At 40.8% G+C, this 25,492-nt stretch overlaps 1 protein-coding gene across 2 annotated transcripts in view; it reads right to left on the bottom strand.

The window, feature by feature from the left end:
• Window positions 1–12,059, bottom strand: part of mms22l (MMS22-like, DNA repair protein) — a 166,292-nt gene extending 154,233 nt beyond the window's left edge. The window contains exons 1-3 of one of the 2 annotated variants that reach the window (XM_060820834.1): window positions 12,024–12,059; window positions 6,540–6,719; window positions 1,163–1,288 (exon numbers count right to left, since the gene is read on the bottom strand). In XM_060820834.1, coding sequence (XP_060676817.1) covers window positions 1,163–1,288; window positions 6,540–6,715 — 302 coding nt within the window. In that variant the 5' untranslated portion in view covers window positions 6,716–6,719; window positions 12,024–12,059. Of the gene's footprint in view, window positions 1–1,162; window positions 1,289–6,539; window positions 6,720–11,988 lie in introns of both variants that reach the window. The other variant, XM_060820843.1, reaches the window with a different exon arrangement.
• Between the last annotated feature and the right edge of the window lie 13,433 nt (window positions 12,060–25,492).

The following is a 25,492-nucleotide window of genomic DNA, read 5'->3' as shown; positions in this document are numbered from 1 at the left end:
ATTCAACTCCGAATTTGGGTTAATTTCTTAACATAGCATCCTTTAGTATTGTCATATTTCAAAATATACCGTTATGTGAACACAAGAAAACAAGGCTCAAAATGTATCTTTTGAGTTCTGCAAAAAACTTAACTTCAGAACACAACTGGGCTACATGATGGGGATTAGAAACTGAAAAGCATATTTGATCTCACATGCTTCAGAAAATTAAAATTACTTTGGCGTGACATTGAGTGATCACACCGATTCTGATCAAGGTGAGTTGGTTCATCTGAGCTCAGTGGAAGTTTGTTTCCACAGTTGTCTAGTGAGATTCCACTCCCTGAGTTTAACTTTAACAAAATGAAAGATTTTAAGAATCAGTAAAGCCAGCCGAAGCTTAAAAAGGCTGATATGGGCTTTAAGTTATGAAATGGCTGGTCAGTTTGCCCAAGAGAAGAGAATTTGAAAGAGAAGAAAGAATATATTCTACCTGCCATTCAAGATAACTGGGTATATTATTACAAGTAGACCCTGGTTGAGGCTCCCCAATTCACTATGGCTCTAAATGGGAACATTTTGCCAGTGTCTTCAATTTATGGGCATGAATCCACGGAGTGCACAACATTTCTTATGTCACAACACTGCATTCAAGATTATTCCGAAATAACATTTTAGGATAATGCAAACAAATATCGCTGGGAAAACTTAGCAGGTTTGGCAGTATCTGTGGAGACAAAGCAAAGTTAGCGTTTTGGGTCCAATGACCCTTCTTCAGAACTCAAAGATCTGCTGAGTTTTCCCAGTGATTTCTATTTTTGTTTCTGATTTCCACCATCTGCAGTTTTTTGTGTTTCTATATGTAGGTTTGCTCACTGAGCTGGAACGTTTGTTTTCAGATGTTTCGTCACCATACTAGATAACATCTTCAGTGAGCATCCAAATGAAGCACTGGTGGTGTAACCCGCTTTCTATTTATATGTTTGAGTTTCCTAAGATTGATGATGTCATTTCCTGTGGTGACATCATTTCCTATGGTGATGTTATTTTCTGTTCTTTCTCTCAGCGGGTGGTAACTAGGTTCCAAGTCAAGGTGTTCTATTTTTATTTCTATTTTAGATTAGGACAACAGACGTACAGAACTGAGTTCACAAGAAGATTTAAAGACAACAAGCACTTATACCTCAGTAATCCAAAGAGAAGTTTCGGAGATTCAACTAGTGCCATTTCAGTCACCCACTGAAAACCAAAAATATCCACTGTGTCAGCTTCATAGCCAGTGGGAAAAGGATCCAATTTTAACAGCAGTCTTGAAAATAGAAAAGAAGTTGGGTGTTAGATCGCATTGACACATCAAAACCTCATTCCTAATGTTCAGGAATTGCAGTTTGTAACTAGCAAGCAGATGGTTAGGTCATGGCAGTGATCTGTATCAAAATTCAGCAAAAATCTGATGATATAAGTTCATATTTTTGCCCAGTATGACCAATCTTTGAGAAAGTCAAATAAGCCTATGAAGACAAACATCAGCTTGAACCACTGGGCAGTAACCTATCAGAATGGATCACTTACCCATTGCAGAACTTGCCAGTTATTGTTAATTTCTCATGCATGAAATTTGCACATCACCGGCTAGACCAACATTTGTTACCAATTCCTAATCACCTTTGAACTGAATGGCTTGTGAGGACGATTTCTGAGAGCATTTAACCACATTGCTGAGAGTCTGGAGTCAGACATAAATTCGTCTAGGTAAGGAATGGCAGATTTCCTTCCTTCAAGAAAATTAATTAAATAAATGGATTTTTCTGACAACTGATGATAGTTTATTGTTACCATTACTGAGACCAACATTAAACTCTAGACTTATTATTGTTGTGGTTCTGTTTCGCCAAGCTGGGAGTTTTTGTTGCAAACATTTCATCCCCTTTCTAGGTGACATCCTCAGTGTTTGGGAGTCTCCTGTGAAGCGCTTCTGTCATGATTCCTTCGGCATTTATAGTGGCTTGTCTCTGCCGCTTCCGGTTGTCAGTTCTAGCTGTCTGCTGCAGTGGCCGGTATATTGGGTCCAGGTCAATGTGTTTGTTGATAGAATCAGTGGATGAGTGCAATGCCTCTCGGAATTCCCTGGCTGTTCTCCGTTTGGCTTGTGCTATAATAGTACTGATGTCCCAATCGAATTCATGATGTTTGTCGTCTGTGTGTGGCTACTAAGGATAGCTAGTCGTGTCGTTTCGTGGCTAGTTGGTGTTCGTGGATGCGGGTTGTTAGCTGTCTTCCTGTTTGTCCTATGTAGTGTTTTGTGCAGACCTTGCATGGGATTTTGTACACTACGTTGGTTTTGCTCATGCTGGGTATCGGGTCCTTTGTCCTGGTGAGTTGTTGTCTGAGCGTAGCCTTTGGTTTGTTTGCTGTTATGAGTCCTAGTGGTCGCAGCAGTCTGGCTGTCAGTTCGGAAATGCTCCTGATGTATGGTAATGTGGCTAGTCCTTTGGGTTGCGGCATGTCCTCGTTCCGTTGTCTTTCCCTTAGGCATCTGTTGATGAAATTGCGTGGGTATCCGTTTTTGGTGATACCCACGCAATTTCATCAACAGATGCCTAAGGGAAAGACAACAGAATGAGGACATGCCGCAACCCAAAGAACTAGCCACACTACCATACATTAGGAGCATTTCCGAACTGACAGCCAGACTGCTGCGACCACTAGGACTCATAACAGCACACAAACAAACAGCCACTCTCAGACAACAACTCACCAGGACAAAGGACCCAGCACAAGCAAAACCAATGTAGTGTACAAAATCCCATGCAAGGACTGCACAAAACACTACATAGGACAAACAGGAAGACAGCTAACAACCCACATGCATGAACACCAACTAGCCACGAAACGACACAACCAGTTATCCTCAGTAACCACACACACACAGATAACAAGCAACATGAATTCGACTGGGACAATACTACTATTATAGCGCAAGCCAAACAGAGAACAGCCAGGGAATTCCTAGAGATTCTAACAAAAAACACATCGACCTGGACACAATATACCGGCCACTGCAGCAGACAGCTGGAACTGACAACCGGAAGCGGCAGAGACAAGCCACAATAAATGCCGAAGGAAACATGACAGAAGCGCTTCACAGGAGGCTCCCAAGCACTGAGGATGTCACCTAGAAAGGGGACGAAACATTTGCAACAAAAACTCCCAGCTCGGCGAACAGAACCACAACAATGAGCACCCGAGCTACTTTCTAGACTTATTAATTTAAATTCCACAAACTAGCATGACGGGATTTGAATTCATGTCCCTGGATCATTAACCTCTGCATCAGGATCACTAGATAGATTTCAACATTGATTGGGTTTTACATCAGACCCCACCAGATTACCACCCAGGGGATGAAAAAGATTTATCATGACAAACTCTAACTGAACTGTCTAGTATTTTATTTTCTAATCGAGACTCTGGTCGAAAATAAGAAGGCATATGTTAGGCATAGACAACTGGGATCAAGTGAATACAAGAATCAGAGGTGTAGGGGTATTCTTAAGAAGGAAATCAGGAGAGCTAAAAGGAGATATGAAATAACCTTGATCCAAAGAGATTCTACAAGTACATTAAGAGCAAAACAGCAACCAGGGAGAGAATAGGGCCCCTTAAAGGTCAACAAGGACATCTATGTGCAGAACCATATGAGATGGAAGGGATACTAAATGAATATTTTGTTTCAGCTTTTACTGTGGAGAAAAACACGAAAGCTAGGAAACTCAGGGAAACTGATCTCTTGAAAACAGTCAACATTAGGGAAAAGGAAGTGCTAGAGGTGTTAAAAAAAAACATAAAGGTGGATAAATCTCCATGACCCGATCAAGTATATCCCAGCAGGTTGTAGAAATTTAGGAAAGAAATTGTGGGGCCCCGAGCTGAGATATCTGTATCATCTATAGCCACAGGCAAGGTGCTGGAGGACTGGAAGGTGGCTGATATAGTGCCCTTATTTAAGAAAGGAGCAGCCTGGGCACTACAGACCGGTGAATCTGACACCAGTGGAAGGTAATTTGTTGGAAGGGATTCTGAGAGTTAGGATTTACATGTATTCGGACAGGCAAGGACTGATTAGGGATACTCAGCATGGTTTGTGCGTGGGGAATCGTGTCTCACAAACATGATTGAGTCTTTTGAGGACATAATCAAAAAGATTGATGAGGGCAGAGCAATAGACATTGTTTAAATGGACTTTAATAAAGCCTATGACAAATTTCAGCGTGGTAAACTAATTAGTAAACTTACATCGCATGGAATTCAGGAATACCAAATTGGCTTGATAGTAGGAGATAGAGTGCTGTGGTGGAGGGTTGTCTTTCAGACTGGAGGCCAATGACCAGTGGTGTTCCTCAAGGATTTGTGCTGAGTCCACTGTTGCTTGTCATTTATACAAATAATTTGGATGAGAATTTAGGAGTAATGGTTAATAAGTTTGCAGATGAGACCAAAACTGGTGTAGTCAACAGTGAAGGAAATTAACTAAGATTACAAAGAGATCTTGATCAATTAGGCCAACGAGCTGAGGAGATGCGGGTGAAGTTTAACTTGGATAAATGCTAGGTATTGTACTTTGGTAAAGTGAACAAAGGCAGAACTTATATAGTTAATGGTAGGGCCCTGGGTCGAGATGTTGAACAGAGAGAGATCTAGTGGTTCAGGTGCATACTTCCTTGAATGTTGAGTCACAGGTAGGCATGGTAATTAAGGAGGCATTTAGCATACTTGCCTTCATTGCCCAGAGCATTGAGTATAGGAGTTGGAATGTTATGTTGAGGTTATACAGGATGTTGGTGAAGTCACTTTTGGAATACTGTGTACAGTTCTGGTCGTCCTGCTTTAGGAAGGACATTATTAAATTGGAGAGTATTAAGAAAATGTTTACTAGGATGTTACTAGGACTACAGGATTTAGAGTTATAAGGAAAGGCTGGATAGGCTGGGGCTTTTTTCGCTGGAACATAGGTGTTTATGGAGTGATCTTAGAAAGGTTAATAAAATACTGAGGGGCATAGATAAGTAAACAGCAAAAGTTTTTTCCCTAGGATGGGAAAGTTCAAAACTAAGGCCATATTTTTAAGATGAGAGTAAAAAGATTTAAAAGGGACCTAAGGGACAACTTTTTCACACAGCGAATGGTTTGCATGTGGAATAAACTGCCAGAGGAAATGGTAGATGCAGGTACAGTTATAACTTTTAAAAGACATTTGGACACATCCACAAACAGGAAAGGTTTAGAAGGATATGGACCAACTGCAGGCAAATGGGATTAGTTTAGTTTGGGAAACTTGATCGGCATGGATGAGATGGACTGAAGGGTCTGTCTTTGTGCTGTGTGCTTCGATGAAATTAATCTCGTCTATAATTCAAATAGATTACTGCAGCAGAAAGTTAAACACTGGAACTCTTTTTGCAAATGTCAATGCTAAATTCTAAGTGTACTGACAAAATGAATTAATCGTTAATTTAAGAGCAAAACAAATTATTTATCAAATTCTGTTCAGGCATTTCATAAATCTTTCTCGTAATGCTAGACTTCAGATTTGACCGGTATTGTGAAAAAAACTCAGTAATTTCACTCATCACTAGTTTTCTTCTAAAGTTAAGGTTATAGAGTCATAGAGCAACCAGCATGGAAACAGGCCCTTCGGACTTAACTGGTCCATGCTGACCATGGTGCCCGCTCAGCTAGCTTCAATTGCCCACATCAGGTCCATATTTCCCTAAAGTCTTCCCATCCATATACCTATCCAACTGTTTTTTTAAATGCTGCTATTGTATCTGCCTCAACTACTTTCTCTGGCAGGCTATTCCGTATATGCACCACTTTCTGCATGAAGACGTTGCCCCTCAGGCCGTTCTTAAATCATTCCCCTCTCATTTTAAACCTATGCCCTCTAGTTTTCAATGCCCCAACCCTGGGGAAAAAAAAATATGCATTCATCTATGTACCTCATGATTTTATACTTCTCAATAATTTATGTATCGTTCTCCATCAAACAAATGGTTTCGTAGTACCTAGCCAATCAAATTGTTTCATGATTTTAAGCCCTTCAATTAGATTACCAGTTAACCTTCTAAATTAGAATACAGGTTTCATACCATCAGAATACTAGCTCGGTTTTGTAAACAGTCTTCATAATTGAATCTTTGATGTCAGGTAATTTCAAAGAATTTATAGTGCATATGCTTGATGATCTTGGCTGAAATGTATGCCTAACACTATACCCCAGATAAGGTCTACATTATTTCTGCAAATTAAGCATCACTTCCTTACTTGTACATTAAGCCTTTTTGAGATAAATGTCAACAGTTCATTAGATTTTTCATTACTATTTGCATCAGTGCACTGGTTTTTCATGAACACTGTAAAGAGGCAAGTATGAGATCATGTGGGCAAACTCCTATGGAATAAGTCAGCTGTCACAACAGAAAGTTAGTTTACCCACGTTGTCTTTGAGCCTTTACCCAACAGAAAGTAACAGCTGCGATACTAGTTTCAGCATTACATACCGGTTAAGCGATCCACTGATCAGATAGCCATCAGCAGAAAAGGACTTTCCTCCATCTCGTTGAGCCAAGGTGCAGGAGAAAAAAGGTGGTCTGCAGCATTCTATCTCCATCTCCATCCTTTCTATCACATACGGAGACACAGGGGGAGTAAGAGATCCCCCAAAGTTATCATCCATTTTCCTAGAAAACAAATAACCATTATGAACTGCTTCCCCTTCTAATTAACACACTATCAGCTTTTTGCTGGAAAGCCATGGAATGGTCAATAATGTCACAAAACATAATAGTCCCAGTTCATTAACTGTATAGGGAGGGAATAATACAAAGGGCACCTATAAACAACATCTAATTCTCCAGTTGAGAGAATGTACTCATGACATACTTTATAGTTAAAAAAAAAAGAGAGAAAACATAATTGCAGACCAGTTTGTGTAATATTCATTAAAGGAAAAATGTTGCATTCTATTACAAAGAATGTAACAACAGTACACAGAAACTATCAATAGGATGACGCAAAGTCAACATGGATTTATAAGAGTGTCACACAGATACATTGAAAATAGAAAATAGAATCAGGATTAGGCATTCCACTAATCACTGCCTGCAAATCAGAAAAAGACCTGTATAATTGTAGCAAGACATCCCTCCCTCTCTCCTCAAATTCTCTCACTATGAAGGCCAACATACCATTTGCATTCTTCATTATCTGCTGAACCTGCATACTTACTTCAGAGACTGGCGTACAATGGCACCCACATCTCATTGTATTTTGTCCTTTACAAATTTATCACCTTTTAGATTATCTGTCTTCCTGTTTTCACAACCAAAACGGATAGCCTCAAATTCATCCACTTTATACTTCATCTGCCATATATTCAGCCATTCACTCAACTTGTCTAAATCACACTGAAGAACTCATGCAACTTCCTCACAGCTCATCCTGCCACCCACAATTACGTCAGTTGTAAACTTATATTTAGTGCTGACATCTATATCCCAAGCACTGGTCCCAGTACCACTCCACCAGTCACTGTCTACAACTCAGAAAAAAGACCTATTTATTTCTATTCTTTGTTTCCTGTCTGCCAAATAGTTCTGTATTCAAATCAGTTCACTGTTCCAAATCCCAAGTACTCTAATTTTATGTGCTAATCTCTTATGACAGATCTTATCAAAAGCCTTCAGAAAGACCAAGTAAATTCCAATAGATTTATCAAGCATAATTTCCCCTTCATGAATCCATGCTGACTGTTTTCCAAGTGCTCTGCTATTCAATAAACTCTAATATTTTCCCAACCACTGATGTTAGGCTAACCAGTTCAAATTGTAAAAACTGTTTCAGAGTCTATAAAATCTCAAAGATGGCCACCAATGGATCGACTATTTCTAGTGCCACTTCCTTAAGTACTTTAGGATGCAAATTATCTGTCCTTGGAAATTTACTTGCCTTAAATTCCAAGATTTTCCAAACTCTATTTCCCTACTAACACTGAATTCCTTCAGCTCCTCCCTCTCACTGGACCCTGTCTTCTCAACATTTCTGGGACAGTATTTGTATTCTCCATTATGAAGTCAGAATCAATGTATAGTTAATTGGTCTGCCATCTCTGTTTGCTATTGTAATTTCCTGTTTCTGATAGTAAGGGATCAACATTTGTCTCCAATAATCTCTTTTTTTCCCTCACATACCTGTAGAAGCTTATGTACAACCAGTTTGTACATTTCCTGCTAGTATACCATCACTCTCTATTGTATCCCTCTTAATCAAACTCACTGTCTTCCTTTGCTGAAATCTAAATTGCTCCCAATGCTCAGGTCCACTACCTTTTTTATTCGCCAATTTTACACCTCTTCCTTGGATCTAATATTATCCCTAACTTTCCTTAATAATGTCACCTTTCCCATTTTAGTTTTGCGCCAAACAGGAATGAGTGTTTGCAGTTCCTCCACATGTTCTTTAAATGATTGCCATTGCCTAGCCACCATCAGCCCTCTAAATACATTCCCCAAATTTATTATAGCGAGCTCATGCCCCATACTGCCGTAGTTTTCCTTCCTCAGATTTAGGACCCTGGACTCAGAATCAACTACTATGAAGAGATACTAGATAGGCTGGTGCTGTTTTTCTGGGAGCAGAGAAGGCTTAGGGGGAATCTGTTTGACATACACAAAGTTCTAAGTGGCATAGACAGGGTAGATGAAAACAAACTTTTCCCCATCAGCAGAGACATTAGTAACGAGGCAGCATAGTTTTAAGTAAAGAGGCTGAAGGTTTAGAGCAGATTTGAGAACAATAGTTTGCACCCAGAGGGTTGTAGGTATACAGAGCTTGCTGCCTGAAAGTGTGGTAGAGACAAAAAAAAACTGCAGCTGCTACAATGCAAGGTAGACTTGCTGTAGGAACACAGCAAGCTACGCAGCATCAGGAGGCGGAAAAGTCAATGTTTCCAGAGTAACCCTTCTTCAGGACTGCAGGCTGCTGGTAAGGGGGTGGGGATGGGGTTTCAGATGGGGGGGGGGGGGGCGGGGGGGGTGGAGGTAGGGATAGGTGAACACAAGTAGAGGGTACGACCTGGTTGGTCAATGGGAGGAATGAATCCAGTTGGTAGCTAGATGGAAGGATTGATCAGAGGAATAGAAGAGAGGGGGAGGGGCTGGGAAGTTATTTGAAATTTGAGAACTCAATATTGAGTCTTCAGGGCTGTTTGCTGTTGTTCCTCCAATTTGTGGTCTGATTCATTGTGGCAATGGAGGAAACCAAGGATGGTCATGTTGGAAAGGGAGTGGGAAGGGGAATGAAAATGACAGTGTCAGAGACGTCAGATCGGCCTCTGCGGGCCTGACTGAGATGCTCAGCAAAACATGCCCTGAGTTTGCATTTGGTCTCCCCAACATAGAGAAGACCCCATTGGGAGCACCTGATGCAGTAAACTACGTTGGAGCAGAGGCAGGTGAACTTCTGTCTCAGCTGGAAGGACTATTTGCGGTCCTGGATGGACGAGATGGTGTGCCGGCAGATTTTGCATCATTTATGGTTACGGGAATGGAACGGGGTTCATGGGGGGTAGTGGGGAGAGTGGTGGTAACCAAGATCTGGCGAAGGGAATGGTCCTTGCAGAAGGCAGAGAGAGATGGAGAGGGGAAGATGTTCTTGGTGGTGGGGTCTAGTTCGAGATGGCAGAAGTATTTGAGAATGATACATTGGACGTGGAGACTGGTGGAGTTGTGGATAAGGACAAGGGGAACCCTATCTTTAAGGGGGACGGGTCTAGAGCAGTGGAGTGGGGAATGGAGGTGGTGCAGAGGAGGGCTGTATGGATGAGAGGGGAGAAAAGCATGTTGTTCACAATAGGTGAACATCTGGGATGCCTGGGAGTGGAATGTCTCCTTGTCCAAACACATGCAGCACAGGCAGAGGAATTGGCAGGACGGGATGGAGTTCTTGCAGAATACTGGGTGGGAGGAGGTATAGTCCAGGTAGTTATGTAAGTCTGTGGGTTTATAGTAATCATCCATCCGGAGACTGTCACCAGAGATGGAAATGGAGAGGTCAAGAAAGGGAAGGGAGGTGTCAGTAATGGAAAGAGTGGTTGAGGCAGAAACCTGCAAAACATTTAAGCACTATTTAAATGAGCATTTGAAATGCCGTAACAAACAAGGCGACAGACCACGTGCTGGGAAATTGGATTAGAAAAGATGGATATTTGATGAATGGCACAATCTATAATAACCATCCCCAGTCTGTATGACCTGTACCTGCCTTATAACATTAGTCTATAATATCCAGCTGCAGGCTAAGTAGGACTTATGCCTGCTAAGTCTCACCATTAGCTTGTAAAAACCAGCCCCAGTCCATATGACTTTGCCCTACCAACAAGTCTCAGTATCAGTCAATGACAACCAGCCTCTGTCCATAGTTACCATTTCTGACCCGCCCCTGCCTACAAGTCTCAGCACCAGTCTATATGATCTGCTCCTACCTACACGTCTCAGCCCCAGTCTGTATGATCTGCTCCTACCTACAAGTCTCAGCCCCAGTCTATATGATGTGCGCCTACCTTCAAGTCTTAGCCCCAGTCTATATGATGTCTGCCTACCTACAATTCTTAGCCCCAGTCTATGTGATGCCCGCCTATTTACAAGTCTCAGCCCCAGTCTATATGATGCCCGCCTAGGTCTCAGCCCTATTGTATATGATCTGCTCTACCTACAGGTCTCAGCCCCAGTCTATATAATCTGCTCCTATCTACAATTCTTAGCCCCAGTTATATGATGTGCGCCTACCTAAAAGTCTCAGCCCCAGTGTATATGATGCCCACCAATCTACAAGTTTCAGCCCCAGTCTATATGATGCCCGCCTATCTACAAGTCTCAGCCCCAGTCTATATGATGCCCACCTAGTTACAAGTCTTAGCCCCAGTCTATATGGTGCCCACCTACCTACAAGTCTCTGCCCCAGTCTATATGATGCCCGCCTACCTACAAGTCTCAGCCCCAGTCTATATGATCTGCTCCTACGTACAAGTCTCAGCCCCAGTCTATATGATGTCTGCCTACCTACAAGTCTCAGCACCAGTCTATATGATGTCTGTCTACCTACAAGTCTCAGCCCCAGTCTATATGATCCCCACCTACTTACAAGTCTCAGCCCCGGTCTATGATGCCCACCTATCTACAAGTCTCAGCCCCAGTCTATAGGATCTGCTCTACCTACAGGTCTCAGCCCCAGTCTATATGATCTGCTCCTACCTACAATTCTTAGCCCCAGTCTATATGTTGTGCAACTACTTAGAAGTCTCAGCCCCAGTCTATATGGTGCCCGCCTACTTACAAGTCTCAGCCCCAGTCTATATGATGCCCACCTAGTTACAAGTCTTAGCCCCAGTCTATATGATGCCCGCCTACCTACAAGTTTCTGCCCCAGTCTATATGATGCCCGCCTACCTACAAGTCTCAGCGCAGTCTATATGATCTGCTCCTACATACAAGTCTTAGCCCCAGTCTATATGATGTCTGCCTACTTACAAGTCTCAGCCCCAGTCTATATGATGCCCGCCTACCTACAAGTCTCAGCCCCAGTCTATATGATCTGCTCTACTTACAAGTCTCAGCCCCAGTCTATATGATCTACTCCTACCTAAAAGTCTCAGCCCCAGTCTATATGATCTGCTCCTACCTACAAGTCTCAGCACCAGTCTATATGATGTCTGCCTACCTACAAGTCTCAGCCCCAGTCTATATGATCCCCACCTACTTACAAGTCTCAGCCCCAGTCTATATGATCTGCTCCTACCTACAAGTCTCAGCTCCAGTCTATATGATCTGTTCCTACCTACAAGTCTCAGCTCCAGTCTATATGATCTGCTCCTACCTACAAGTCTCAGCTCCAGTCTATATGATCTGCTCCTACCTACAAGTCTCAGCCCCAGTCTATATGATCTGCTCCTACCTACAAGTCTCAGTCCCAGTCTGTATGACTTGTACCTCTGTCTCTGGATTCTTTTTTCCGCTTGTTTCTTTTCCGGCTTCCCGCGTTTAGCGTTACGTTCGCTGCGCGCGTGCACACCATCGCCGCTGGTGATTGGTTAGGACCTTTGGTCAGCGCCATTGTGATTGGTCGAGTTTTTTTATGAATCGTCAGAGGCGCCTCCGCCGCTCAGGGAGCGTCTGGAATGACCCAGTCAGTGTCCAGAGGAAAAAAAAACCAGTGTCTGCCTTCCCTAGGACCAGGAAGGGTCCTGGGGTTTCAGATATGAATCGTGTGAAAGTTTGTGTTTAAATTGTTTCATGTCCGTGCACGGGGAAGGGAAGTTATTCATTGAGATCTTCCAACATTTACTCGTGTCCTTTTGTGACACGATCTCTAAACGGAGAAGGATCAAGAGTATCAAACTCACTTCAGTCGCTTTTGGTGCATGAAGTGCGATCTAATTAACATTTTTGAATAACTATGTAACATGTATTTGTTACAAATACTGTAAGAAAGCATGCATACGAAAATCTCAAATAATGTGTGCATCAATTTGCAAAACAAATTGTTCAGCATCAATCAGCTGAAATATAACCAGCAATCTTGCTGGATCTGTACCTGATCAACGCATATAAACAAAAGTCCAGACCTTGTTCCCTTTATAACTTTAAGCTATTGATTCAATGATATGCACACTTTCTAATCGAATTATCATGTTTAAAATAAAGACTAAAACGTGTTTGGCTTCAAAATATTTTATATACAGTTAAGGTTATCATTGATTACTTTAATTCAATATTTCTGTCAATTTGTGAAACCAGGCTGCTAAACTTTAACTGTGCACAATTCAATCACTTCTGTTCACTGTGACGATGATGCTGAATAATGCAGTGCAGTCGTGCTGAATATGAAGACGGTGTTAACTGAATAATTTCCATAATTTATTTTTTAATCTCTTTAAACTGGAGAACAAAATGAATATATTTCATTTAAATAAAGTGTCTTCAGTTTGTGTAACTACGCGTGAGAAGCTGCCCGTCACTGCTCCTCGCTGGGGTTCTTTCTGTGTGTGTTCTTGTCTAATTAAAAAAACAGTACATCACAGTTAAATAAAATTGCACCCAGGATAACCCATATTTCCATATGCAGATTTATCGGCACTGACAGCCCTCTCTCCCTCTCTCTTATTGTCTGCATTCCCCTCCTTATTAAAAAAAGACTGAAACAGAGAGAGAAATCTGATGCAGCTTCCCTCATTCTGCAGAAAAGGAACCCTTCTCTCAAATATCTACATTTTTGTCTCTCTCTCTCTCTCAAGATGTCCTGTCAACCAGTAATTTGAGGAAATCAGCCGGGACTTTTTCAGATTCGCAATAGGCAACAACATTCCGTGTTTTCTTCGTTCTTGTCGCCGAAGGAAATGGCACAAATATTTGAAACTGAGGGAATGAGAGAGGGAAAGAGAGTTCTCCAGAGGGGGAATATATTTTTGTTTGTATTGGTAATATTTCATCTGACAGCTGGGAGCATTTGGTGGATATGCTGTTATGTGCGGTCAAGTGGACTCTGTCCCTGTCTCTGGGCTTTAGAGAAGATCCGCAGAAATAAATCTCAATATTATGTGGGACTGAGGTAAGAGGTACTGTATGACCAAATATATTTTAAGGCCTTATTTAGATTTGCAATGACTGATTTTTTTTTGCAGTATATTTATGAAATGCCTTGGGAGAGGGTCGTTAGGTGATGGCTTTTGCTCACAACTACCTCAAAGAAAACAAACGTGTAATTTCTTCATGACTAACCAAATGTTTGTATTGTTTAAAGGAAAATATTACTGGGCATAATAGCATTTCATTTATTGTCATTGAGTGGTTCTATTTATACATTATATGAGATAATCTCTGTTTCTTTACTTTGCAGTATAATTTATATTATTATCATTAACTGATTCATTTTAGCACGCAAAGCAAATTATTTTGATAATCATTACTGACAAAAGTAAAAATTATTCTAAAATTATAGGTAAGTATGTTAAAATAAAAATGATACCCACAAAGAAAATATAGAAACTGAGTGGACATGCAAAGAAATAAGACAATTATCTTTAATTTTTCAATGCATCCCAACATTGCTCTTTGTATCAACTGAGAAAGAAAAATTGCAGCACCCATTAGAATTTCTAATTTTACAACACAGCACTGACAAGTAAGCTCACTCGGTGAATTATTCACATCTTTAATTTGCTCACTTAATGACAGTGTTCTGTAATCAGAGTGCAGAGGCTGCCTTACATGCATTATGTATGATGTGTGATACTTAATGCAGGACATTATGGAGCTCTTAGTGATTCAGTAATTAGTTTTCCATAAGGCAGTACTTGGATGCTAAACTGCTGGAACACATATTTCAAACACGGTATATGGTGTAACTAATGAAATTGCATCTTCCTGGATAGTCCACTGAGACTTTCAGCCAGCTTGTGCTTTATCAAAAAGCATTATCGGCCTGTGGTTATTTCAACTAAAATCACAGGGACTTTGGGTATCTCACTATGCAATTTAATGCTGCTTTACTAAATAAATTATATGTATCTTGTGAATATGCATCGTCCTAAGGTTCCAACTAGATTGTCCACAGTTAATGTGATTCCAAGTAAATTTGTTCTCCTGCTGTTCTTAATCAATTTTGCATGGCAAGAAAATCAGACTTGTTATTTACCCTTCCTGTAAATGAAGGAATATCATCTTACAAAATTTAATCAACAGCATGACAACAACTGCATTACATGGTGTGCTTGGAAGTACTTCTTTTTCTTTTTAAGAGTTCTGTGTTCCCAGGACTTAAATCTGACCAACTCGTAGATGTCTGCTTTACCTTAAAGCTTGTTTTTAGTTGCTGATTCAGGCAAGGTAAAATGAACAAAATAGGGTGAATGCTTGTTTTCCACTGACCCATAATCTTATTCATATAATAATAGTCATAGACATTTGCTAGATCACATGGCATGGTTAAGTAAATTTCAGCAAAATTTGATCTAGCTTCTGTGATGTCAACAAGTTTGCTTAGAAATTTACTCACTCCAAAGCTAAAAAGCTATTTTCAATGCATTTGAATTGGTCATTTTTTTCACATTCTTGTAGGTCTTTCATTACTTTTAATCAAACTTATGAAAGGAGATGAAAGGGAGTACAAAAATACAAACATTTGCCTTACAATTGGCTGTAAAAACATTTGAGAAAGGAACACCAAATTTTTAACATCATAATTTTAATACCTTAATGTTGCACCAAATAAAAACTACTCAAGGCAGAGTACAGTACTCAAACAAAATTGCCAAGCAGATTTAAGTTTTCCATATCTACTCAGTATTCATTGTACTCTTCAATTTGGTTGACTGCTGAAACTTTTCCTCAAAATTACTTAACCCAGTAAACAGGATTCATTTGAGGTGGCCAAATGCATTTATCTGCTTAGGGGTGTGAATCCAGAAAACAAAGTAACAGGTAACAATTTCAATTGTTGTCAAGTGTGAGATTCAGAGCTGAAAATGTGTTGCTGGTTAAAGCACAGCAGGTCAGGCAGCATCCAAGGAACAGGAAATTCGACGTTTCGGGCCAAAGCCCTTCATCAGGAATCTGAGATTCAGAGAACACCAAATTCAGAACTATACAAACTCAAGATCGATTGGACAAAAATAACATACTTAACATACTGTTTCTTAAATAATGCGACCGTGTTAATGTCGTCAAGATAAGTTTTGTAACATAGAAAATTTTATTATATCATTATCCATTAGCAGTAAGCTAGAAAACAATTCAGAATCATAGAACGGTTACAGTATAGAAGGAGGCTGTTAAAACCATTGTGCTTGCATTTGCTGTCTGAAGTAGCATCTTGGCTTAGTGCTATTCTCCAGCATTTTCCCTATAACCCTGAATATTTTTTATATTTAATAAATAAGTTAATGTCCTCTTAAATGCCTCAAATGAACCTTCCTCCACCACACTTTCAGGCAATGCATTCCAGACCCAAAGTACTCACTGTGTGAAAAATTATTTTATTCCCATACTACATTTGCATCTTTTGCAAATTACTTTATATCTATGCCCTGTCAATCCTTTATTGAATGAGAACAGTTCCTCCCTATGTATTCTGTCCAGCATCCATATGATTGTGAAAACTGCTATCAAATCTCCTGTAAGCCTTCCCACTTCAAGGAAGTTAGTCTGAATGTCAGTCATCTATCTTCATAAATGAAGTTGCTTGTCCCTAGAACCATTCTTTTAAACCTCCTTGATTTTCTGATCCCATGTGTTTACAGCTTTCCTGTAGTGTGATGTCCAGAACTGTACATAATACTCCAGTCAAGTTCTAACTAGTGTCTTATACACGTTCAGCATAACCTCCTTGTTCCTGTATTCTATAACTTTCTTAATAAAGCCAAGGATACCTGTATTCTTTATTAACTGTTTGTCCTGCCACATTGACTAACTTACATGTGTATACACTTAGGTCTGTCTGCTCCTACATAGGGTAGCACCTTTTAGTTTACAATATCACTTCATGCTTTTTCTGCTAAAATGTGCCACTTCAGCACATTCAAATTCATCTGCCAACTATCTACCCACTCCACAAGCCTGTCCTTTTGTAGTTTTAACTGTCCTCCTGACAGTATACAATAGGAGAAATTGGGAATCATAATAACCTTTTTAAAGCACTTGTTTAGCTCCAGCTGAAGTATTGTATCCATTGCTGGATTTCTGATATGGCAAAAGGCTCTGATTAATAGTCAAGAGCTGAAATGTTAACCCTGATTTTCTGTCCATAAGTTGCTGCTGACCAGCTGAATATTTCCGCTTTGTCATTTTCTTAATTTGTAATTGACAGTTTACAATGGTTCCAAGTTTTGCACTTTTATTAATTCATTCACAGGATGTGGGCATCGCTGGCTAGGTCTGTAGCAATTGTGACAAAGTCAGCCAAGTCGACTTCATAGAATATGAGTTACCTGATTGAGGCTGTTAACCTGGTTCAAACAGGAAGCCCTCGCTGACGATATAAACAGGCGTATCAAAGGTTCTGTTCACTCTGAGAGCTGGCTTTGAGGGAGCTGAATCAAAGTCAAGGTCTTTCCACCTGTAAATAAAGGGTGACTTGATGGCAGGATACTGGCCTCTGTGCAGTTATTTCAGTGATGATGAGAGTAAACCACACTTTTGAAGAAATCCATGCGCGACAGTCGTCTTTGAGGTGGGGTACGCATTTCTAGCATCATGCCATTATCTGAAAAACTTCACTGATTTGATCCTGCCATTGTAGACTGGGACTGTATGTGGAAAATATGTTTTATTTTTTCGAGGCAAATGACTCTGGGGCAGATGAAAAGTAATGGGTAATTCTCCTAACAGCTTGTGGACCCATAGCTTTTTCAGTTATTACGAGTCTAACTTTCCGTGAGGCACCAGATACTAAAACCTTTCAAGAGTTGATGGATTTAGTTGAGGAATATTATGACCCCAAGCTGCATCTAATTCTGAGACGCTATCAGTTTTACTTGACAATCTAAGAATTGGGGAATCCATATCGGGATATTTGACTAGGTGAAGATGACTGGCAAAGGCATGTTACTTAATGAGATGCTGAGAGACCATTTGGTAAGTGAGATTAATGATGTAACCATGCAAAAGGGCCTACTTGCTGAAGCTCAACTGGACTTCAAACAGATGCTACAACTGTCTTTGTCACTGGAAAATGTGAAAAATGGAGCAAATGAGGTACAGAGTATGCTGCTAGAAGTCGACACCCTCCTCAGGCCAACTGAGCTTGGGAAACACCACTTGAGTGAAGGCAATTGTATAGTCTGACTCAGTATATCCAAAAAGAGGGACACTAGGTCAACCCACAGCAAAACCCCAAAACAAAGCCAAGCTTTGGCCAAACAGTTAAAATTTTCTTCAGGATTTGGACTGGCAAGCCGTTGTAGTTGCTGCCGCTATGCGAGACAGCAAAAGAGTCCCACTAGACTTAAATTGAGTAAAAAAACCCATAGTCTAGTATCCATGAAAGTGCACACCCTGGAATATCCAACTACATCTGTTTTGGAACAGTTAAATTGCTTAGCAACATCCTAATCAGAACCAATCAAAATAAACATCTGGTTAAATGGTGATCCAGTTCTAATGGAGATCTATACCGGTGTGGCCATTTCAGTGATTGCAGAACCAGTCTTTCACTCCAGACTCCAAATCTTAAGTTTGCGTAAGACCTAGCTAGACTGAGAATCTATCCCAGGAACTTTCACAGGCTAAGCGTTCATCTTTGGTTCCAGTCTTTTATGAGAGGCAGCTGGTTCAATTACCAGTGATTATAGCAATTGTAATATAACACTGCTATTTGGGGTATTGTCAGCCACACAATTATTCAGTGCACAATGGAGAATATTTTAAAGGTCTACCTCAGGTTGCCATTTATCTAGATGGAATGTTAATAACAGAGAAGACCAGTAAAGAGCATTTAGAGAACTTGGACATGGTCCTTAGACATTTCTCCCAGGCTTGTATACACCTTACAATGGAAAAGTGTGACCTACTTGGGCTACAGAGTGGACAAGACTGGATTACACCCATTGGAAGATGAAATGAGGATGATCAAAGATGCCCTAACTCCCACATCTGTACTGGAGCTAAGGTTTTTCCTTGGGCTGGTGAATTATTACAGAGAGTTCATGCATAACCTGGCCTCCATCCTTGTGCATTTGCATCAACTCTAAACAAAAGGGTCAGGTTTGGAAATGGTCACGTTGTCAACCTTTAGCTTTCAGGGAAGTGAAGAAACAGCTATCACCCTATAAGGTGTTGACAAGCTATGACCTCAAGTGAGATGTAGTATTGACATATGATGCCTCCCCTTACAGCAATGGGGTGGTATTAGCTCAGAGGTGGCCCAATGCAACCCAATAACATATGCATCCAGGACTTTGTCTAATGCAGAGTGCAAATAAGTCTAGATAGAGAAGGATGGTTTGGTGATCATATTTGAAGTCAGGAAGTTCCACCAATACCTTTATGAACTTGAAGGTGTAATAACAATGGAGCACAAACCTCTGCTAGGTCTACTTAAAGAGAACAAGGCAGCACCGGCCTTAGCTTCAGGCTGAATTCAGCACTGGGTTCTAATATTAACTGTGTATAGTTACAAGTTGGAACATTGTCCAAGAGACCAAAGCATTGAGTTGTCTCCTGCTGGCAGATACGCCTGCAGTGATACTCACAGATTCTATAATAGTTTTAAATTTTCTGGACACACTTTCAGTCACAGCTGACGATATCAGAGTTTGGACACAGAAATATCTAGTCCTGGCAAAACTGAAACAAACGGTGGGGATAGGAGCATTTAAAGGGCCATCAGAACCAGAATTAAAATGTTTTTGGACTCGAAGAGACCAGATCACAGTGTAGGATGGCATATCATTATGGGAGCAAGAATGATTGACCCGAGCAAAAGTTGCCGCCAGATACTGGCAGAACACCACCAGGACCATCCAAAGGTTTCCAAAATGAAGATGCTGGCAAGGAGTTATGTCTGGTGGCCAGGATTGGATGCAGATATAGCTGTGCTGGTGAGGCAGTGCCCTCAGTGCCAACAAGGACAAAAATTACCGTGAGCAGCTCCCCCAGATTTGTAGTACTGGTCGGACTCGGTTACACGTTGACAATGTAGGCTCAATGTTCTTAGTCATTGTGGAAGTCCACTAAAAGTGTCTAGACTTGCATAGAGTCCATTTGTCAAACACAGGTATGACAATAGAAAAACTGCTAGCATCCTTTGCAATACGTGGACTTCCAAAAGTGTCGGTCACAACTAATGGGCTATTGTTTACAGCAACAAATTTGAATATTTTCTAAAGTTGGGTGGCATTCAACATATCAGGACAGCTCCACAGCATCCATCATCCAATAGTCTGGCAGAAAGAGCAGTCCAAACTTTGAAGGCAGGCTTAAAGAAACAGCCTACAGCATCACTTGATATCAAATTGTCCCTGCTTCTGGTTGATTATAAGACCACCCCTCATGCAATTATAGCAATAGTACCAGCAGAGTTGTAATGGGGAGAAGACTGTGCACCAGGTTAAAGCTGATCTTCACTGACCTGAGTGTGGGTGAAACATCATCAGGAATACCACTGCCAGACTCTGGTAAGCAAAAGAGACAGTTTACTGTGGAGAGGCAGTTTGTTGTACCAGCCACAAGAATAGCCCTGTATGGTTAAAAGGCATGGTCACAGCGAGGTCAGGTACAGTGATGTATAAGGTTTGGGTGGATGTGACAGTCCTGAACAATCAGGTGGACCATATGAAAGCTGCAAACTCACAAACCGGTCAGGACCAAAATGTGCCCAGCTCCTCAGCACAGTCAGAAAGGCGATCAGAGCACATGGGTATTGAAGAAACCTCCAGAATCTGAGATGGACACAGCTGATGTTGTCACCTCAACACCTTTGCCACCCAAAGAAGAGAATGATTTTTTTCCGAGACACTCCAGGTACAAAAGGCAAACTACTGTGTATTATACACCACCTTATCTGAGTCAGAGTTGGAGAACCTTGACTCGGTACAAAAACACTCCAGGAGGAGCTCCAAAAAAAAACAGTCTACATTCTCAGACTCAAAGAAAGACAGATGTGGTGCTAGCTGGATCTCATAGAATATGAGTTTCCTAATTGGACCAGATTAACAGTCCCAATCAGGGAGCCCTGGCTGAACAGATACAAACAGAAGTGTCAGAGGTTCTGTTCACCCTGAGAGCTGGCTCTGAGGGAGACTTGGTGACTGGATACCAGCCTCTGTGAGTTATTTTAAGGCCAGTATTCATTGCCTTTTCCTAATGACCCAGAGGGCAGTTGAGAATCAACCAAATTGCTGTGGGTCTGGAGTCCATGTAGGTCAGACCAAGTAGGATAGCAGTTTCCTTCCCTAAGAGACGTAGTGAACCAAATGGGTTTTCCCCTGACAATTGACAATGGTGTCATGATCATCATGAGACTTTTAATTCCAGATTTTTATTGAGTTCAAATTCCATTGTCTGCCGTGGTGGGATTCCAACTCAGATCCCCAGAACTTTTCATTTCTGGATTAATAGTCTGGCGATAGTACCGCTGGGCCATTGCTCGGAGTCATGCACATAAGTCAAAACTGCATCTGCACACCAAAATGTGATGGAATTAGACACACGGCTGTGAAGCCTTTTCCCTAAATATATGGTTGTTCCTAAATTTAAAAAAACAAGATCAGCAGGTAAAATGTCAAAAATCATTCTCTGGAATATTATCAATTTGTGAAACACAATCTAATATGGTGTTCACTATTTCACTAGTGAAATTCTGTTCTCATTTTTGAAAATCCTTAGGATATAAAAATGTCAGAAATAAAGAAAATTAAATAATTTTTTTTCTTCGTCACCCTTGCCCCAGAATAAACCTGGAAACTAATGACTTTAATTAACCTACATCAAGTAGTCTCCTGCCATAGATCATCTCACACCACCCAGAAACAGGGATGGTGTTGGTTGATAGTCTTCTATCTAATGTTTAAGTAGAAGAGCAGAATGCCTTAAGAGCTGAAAATAGTATCTGGTATCTGTAAAAAAAAGGCACTTCTTTCTGGCTCCTGCTTATTGTTTTCCTGGTCCCCTCAATTGTTTCAAATTGATAATCTGAGAGAGTTGGATGCAGGACCGAAGGCCCATGTTTTCTCTTTACACCTCAACATGGTTTTGTACAGTATATTAATGGAGATAAGCAGAGGGGTAATCAAATTTCAAATGCAGGACCTCCTGGACCACTGTGAAATCTGTGGGAAATATAGAAAGGAGAGTGAACCAGCCTTACAGGCCCCCATTCCTCTTTTCCTCTCTCTTTGCTATCATAAAATAAACTGTAGTACACCCACATTGCTGTTAGCGAGAGAGTTTTATGATTCTGACTGAGCAACAATGCTGGAACAGTGGAATAGCTCTTCGGGATGTCCTTTGAGGGCAACATATAGGCAAAGGTATTCCCAAACTTCCACTGTCCTTTCCTTGGCAGTAGAGATTGAAGGTTTGGAAAGTATTGTTAAAGGAGCCTTGATGAGTTGCTCCATTGCATCTTTTAGGTGGTAGATACTGCTGTCACTTGTGACGCAGGTAGGCTTCCCAACCTGCTAGCATTGTTCTGGAATCACCTGAAGTTGAAGATTAATCAAGTTCAACTTTCTTCTGACAAAATACAGTTTTTTTTCAACAGAAGCAAAATCTGTAAGTATGACAAATCTTAAATTTAAAAAAAAAATGAAAGGTGGAAATACTTAGCTGGTCAAGCAGCACCTATGGAGAGAAAAACAGGATTAACATTTCAGGTCTCACCTTTAATCAGAACTTTCTGCCATACCAGAATCCCAGCAATGGATCCAATACCCCAGCTGGAGCTGGATGAGTACTTTAAAAAGGTTATTATGATTCCCAACTTTTACTTGTTGTTGTATATCTGTGAAACATGGTAGAGGCAATAAATAAGTATCAGTTGTTCCAATAATATGTAATACAGCTTGTTTTAAAAAGGACTTCATTGTGATCTGAATTGATTATAGCTTTTCCACTGATATAGATGACAAGGCTTTAGAAACCTGTAATTCCATGTTATATATTGTTGTGTATTACTGATAGAAACATGAACAAAAAATGCATACAAATATGAAAGTGACCCAGTTTAACTTTATGTAAGGTACAATTGAGTTAAAACTTTATCTACACGTAAATGTGCACCTCCAGAAGAGAGGGGTGGGGATCAAAGCAGGAAGTTAAAAAGCAGAATACTGTGGTTACTGATAATTCAAAATAAAAAACAGAGAATGCTGGAAATAATTACCAGGTAAGGAAGTATTAGTGGAGAGAGAAACATGTATTAATGTAAGAGTTAATGTATTTGAACTTTGATCAAACATGCGAACAGTTAGAGATTTTGCGTAAGGGATGGGTTGTGAAAATACAAGAAGGTGGTCTGTCATTGGGATGAAATAGCGGAGAGATTGGCTGGTAGAAGAGTTAGTCCTAGGTGGTGCATATATGGAATGAGCTGCCAGAGGAAGTGTTGCAGGCTGGTATGGGTATGTGAATAGAAAGGGTTTAGAGGGATATGGGCCAAATACTGGCAAATGGGACTAGATTAACTTAGAATATCTGATTGGCATGGATGAGTTGGACCAAAGGGTATGTTTCCATGCTGTATATCTCTATGACTCTATGACTGTATAGGTTCAAAATGAATGGTGATGGGGAAAGAAAAGAAGCAAAGAAGCAAAAGACATGCCTGACCATTGATGCTGCTGTCTGAAAAAAAGAAGAGCGAGAGCAAAACAACCAAAAGGGATCAGGCAGTGTTCTCATCATGCAACATGCTGAATCCCAAAGTGTAGGGTGTCAAATTGAAATATCAGGTGCTGTCCTCCAAGCTTACGTTGAGCTTAGTTGAAATACTACAGCAAGTCTAGGACAGAGATGTCAGCATGACAGCAGTGTTGAAATTAAATGACAGGCCACCAGAAGCTCAAGGTCATGCTTACAGACTTAACAAAGTTGTTTTGTAAAGTGGCCACCCAATCTTTGATAGGCCTCCCTATTGTTGAGGAGCAAGCATGGCATACTACTTTAGAAGAAGTGCACAGATATTGCTGGTTTACATAGAAGGAATGTTTGAGCCCCAGGACAGTGAGGACAGGGGAGAAAAAAAAGGCAGTTGTTTTATCTCCTGCATTTCCAGGGAAAGATGCCAGGAAAAAGGAAGTGCTGTTTGGGTAGCAGAGGACTGAGCCAGAGCATCAAAGAAAGACCAGTCCATTCAGAATACTGACAGAGGAAAATGTGTTTGCTGGTAGCATCATGCTAGAGGTGATAGGAATCGTGGAACAGTATACATGGAACCCTGAGGATTGTGTGGTGGAAGGTGAGGAAAAGGGGAACACCATTGGGAGAGAAGGAAACAGATAAGAACAGAAATGTGACAAATGTAGCATACATAATGAGGGCCATGTAAACCAAAATTTATTTTTTTGTTAATCTTTCTGTGGATGTGGACATTGTTGTAAAGGAAGTGATAGAATGGCTTGGAGTCCTTCCAGGGTGTAGGATGTGAGGAAGTGTAGGCATGGAATCTATAGCAGTTAGTAGGTTTATCATGAATATTAGTTGACAGTCTATGACCAGAAATAGGTACGGAGAATTCAAAGAATGGAAGAAGGTGTTGGAAATGGGCCGTGTGAAAATGAAAGAACAGCGTGAATTGAAAGCATAGTTGAAGTTTTCTAATTCACAACGAGAGATACAGTCAGCAATGTATTGGAAAATGAACCTCAGGAAAGGAGAAATGTTCATTCATATCCTACAAAAAAGTAGGCTTATCTGGGAGACATGCAGGCATCCATTTTATATGCACCTTTTGCATATAAAAGGTGAGATGAGTAAAATAAGAAATGACTCAACAGAAAAACAAGTTTGGCTAGGTGCAAGAAGAGGGTGGTTTGTGGAAATTGATTGAGTCTCTGTTTAAGGAAGAAGCAGAGAGTTCTCAGATCATTCTTGAGACGATGGAAGTATAAAGGAATTGATCATCCGTGTTAAAGAGTAGATGGTTAGCGCCAGGAGATTGGAAACTTTAAAGATTAATTTTCCATTTTAATAGATCTTTACATAAATGCAAATTATTTTGTTTCAGCTGCTACCATGAAAGCGATGTTCTTTTAGCTTTTTCCTTTAGGTTGTTTCAGAAGTTTGCCTTCCTATCACATGTCTAATGGGGAGTGCTTTTTGGAACCTTTGGTGTGGAGACCCAGTTTTCATCCCCTAAAGCTAAGGGATGAAAAGCTGCACAAACTGTTGACTTTTACATCTGAATCCCTGTCATGTACTCACATCGCTTGAAATTGAGTTTGTGGAGAGTCAGTTTGTAAAATCTATTTATTTAGTTCAAAACTTCAAAGTATAATGTAGTTTAGCTCCTCCTACTACATTTCAGTAATGAGCTCTGAGGAGGTGACTGTCGCTTCAGTGTGAAACTTTCAATTTTCCACATTGGAAACAGCACAAGTGGATGGGGTGTCTTATGCAAGGTCTTTAAAATCTGTGACGTGATCTAAACTAACTCATGCAAGAGCTGAAAATGTGTTGCTGGTTAAAGCACAGCAGGTCAGGCAGCATCCAAGGAACAGGAAATTCGACGCTTCGGGCCAGAGCCCTTCATCAGGAATGAGGAGAGGGTGCCAGGCAGGCTAAGATAAAAGGTAGGGAGGAGGGACTTGGGGGAGGGGCGATGGAGATGTGATAGGTGGAAGGAGGTCAAGGTGAGGGTGATAGGCCGGAGTGGGGTGGGGGCGGAGAGGTCAGGAAGAAGATTGCAGGTTAGGAGGGCGGTGCTGAGTTCAAGGGAATCGACTGAGACAAGGTGGGGGGAGGGG

Source organism: Hemiscyllium ocellatum, chromosome 3, assembly GCF_020745735.1.
Source record: "Hemiscyllium ocellatum isolate sHemOce1 chromosome 3, sHemOce1.pat.X.cur, whole genome shotgun sequence".
NCBI classification, from domain to species: Eukaryota; Metazoa; Chordata; class Chondrichthyes; order Orectolobiformes; family Hemiscylliidae; genus Hemiscyllium; species Hemiscyllium ocellatum.
The sequence above is the reverse complement of the archived record's forward strand: the minus strand, read 5'-3'. Positions and strand labels throughout refer to the sequence as shown.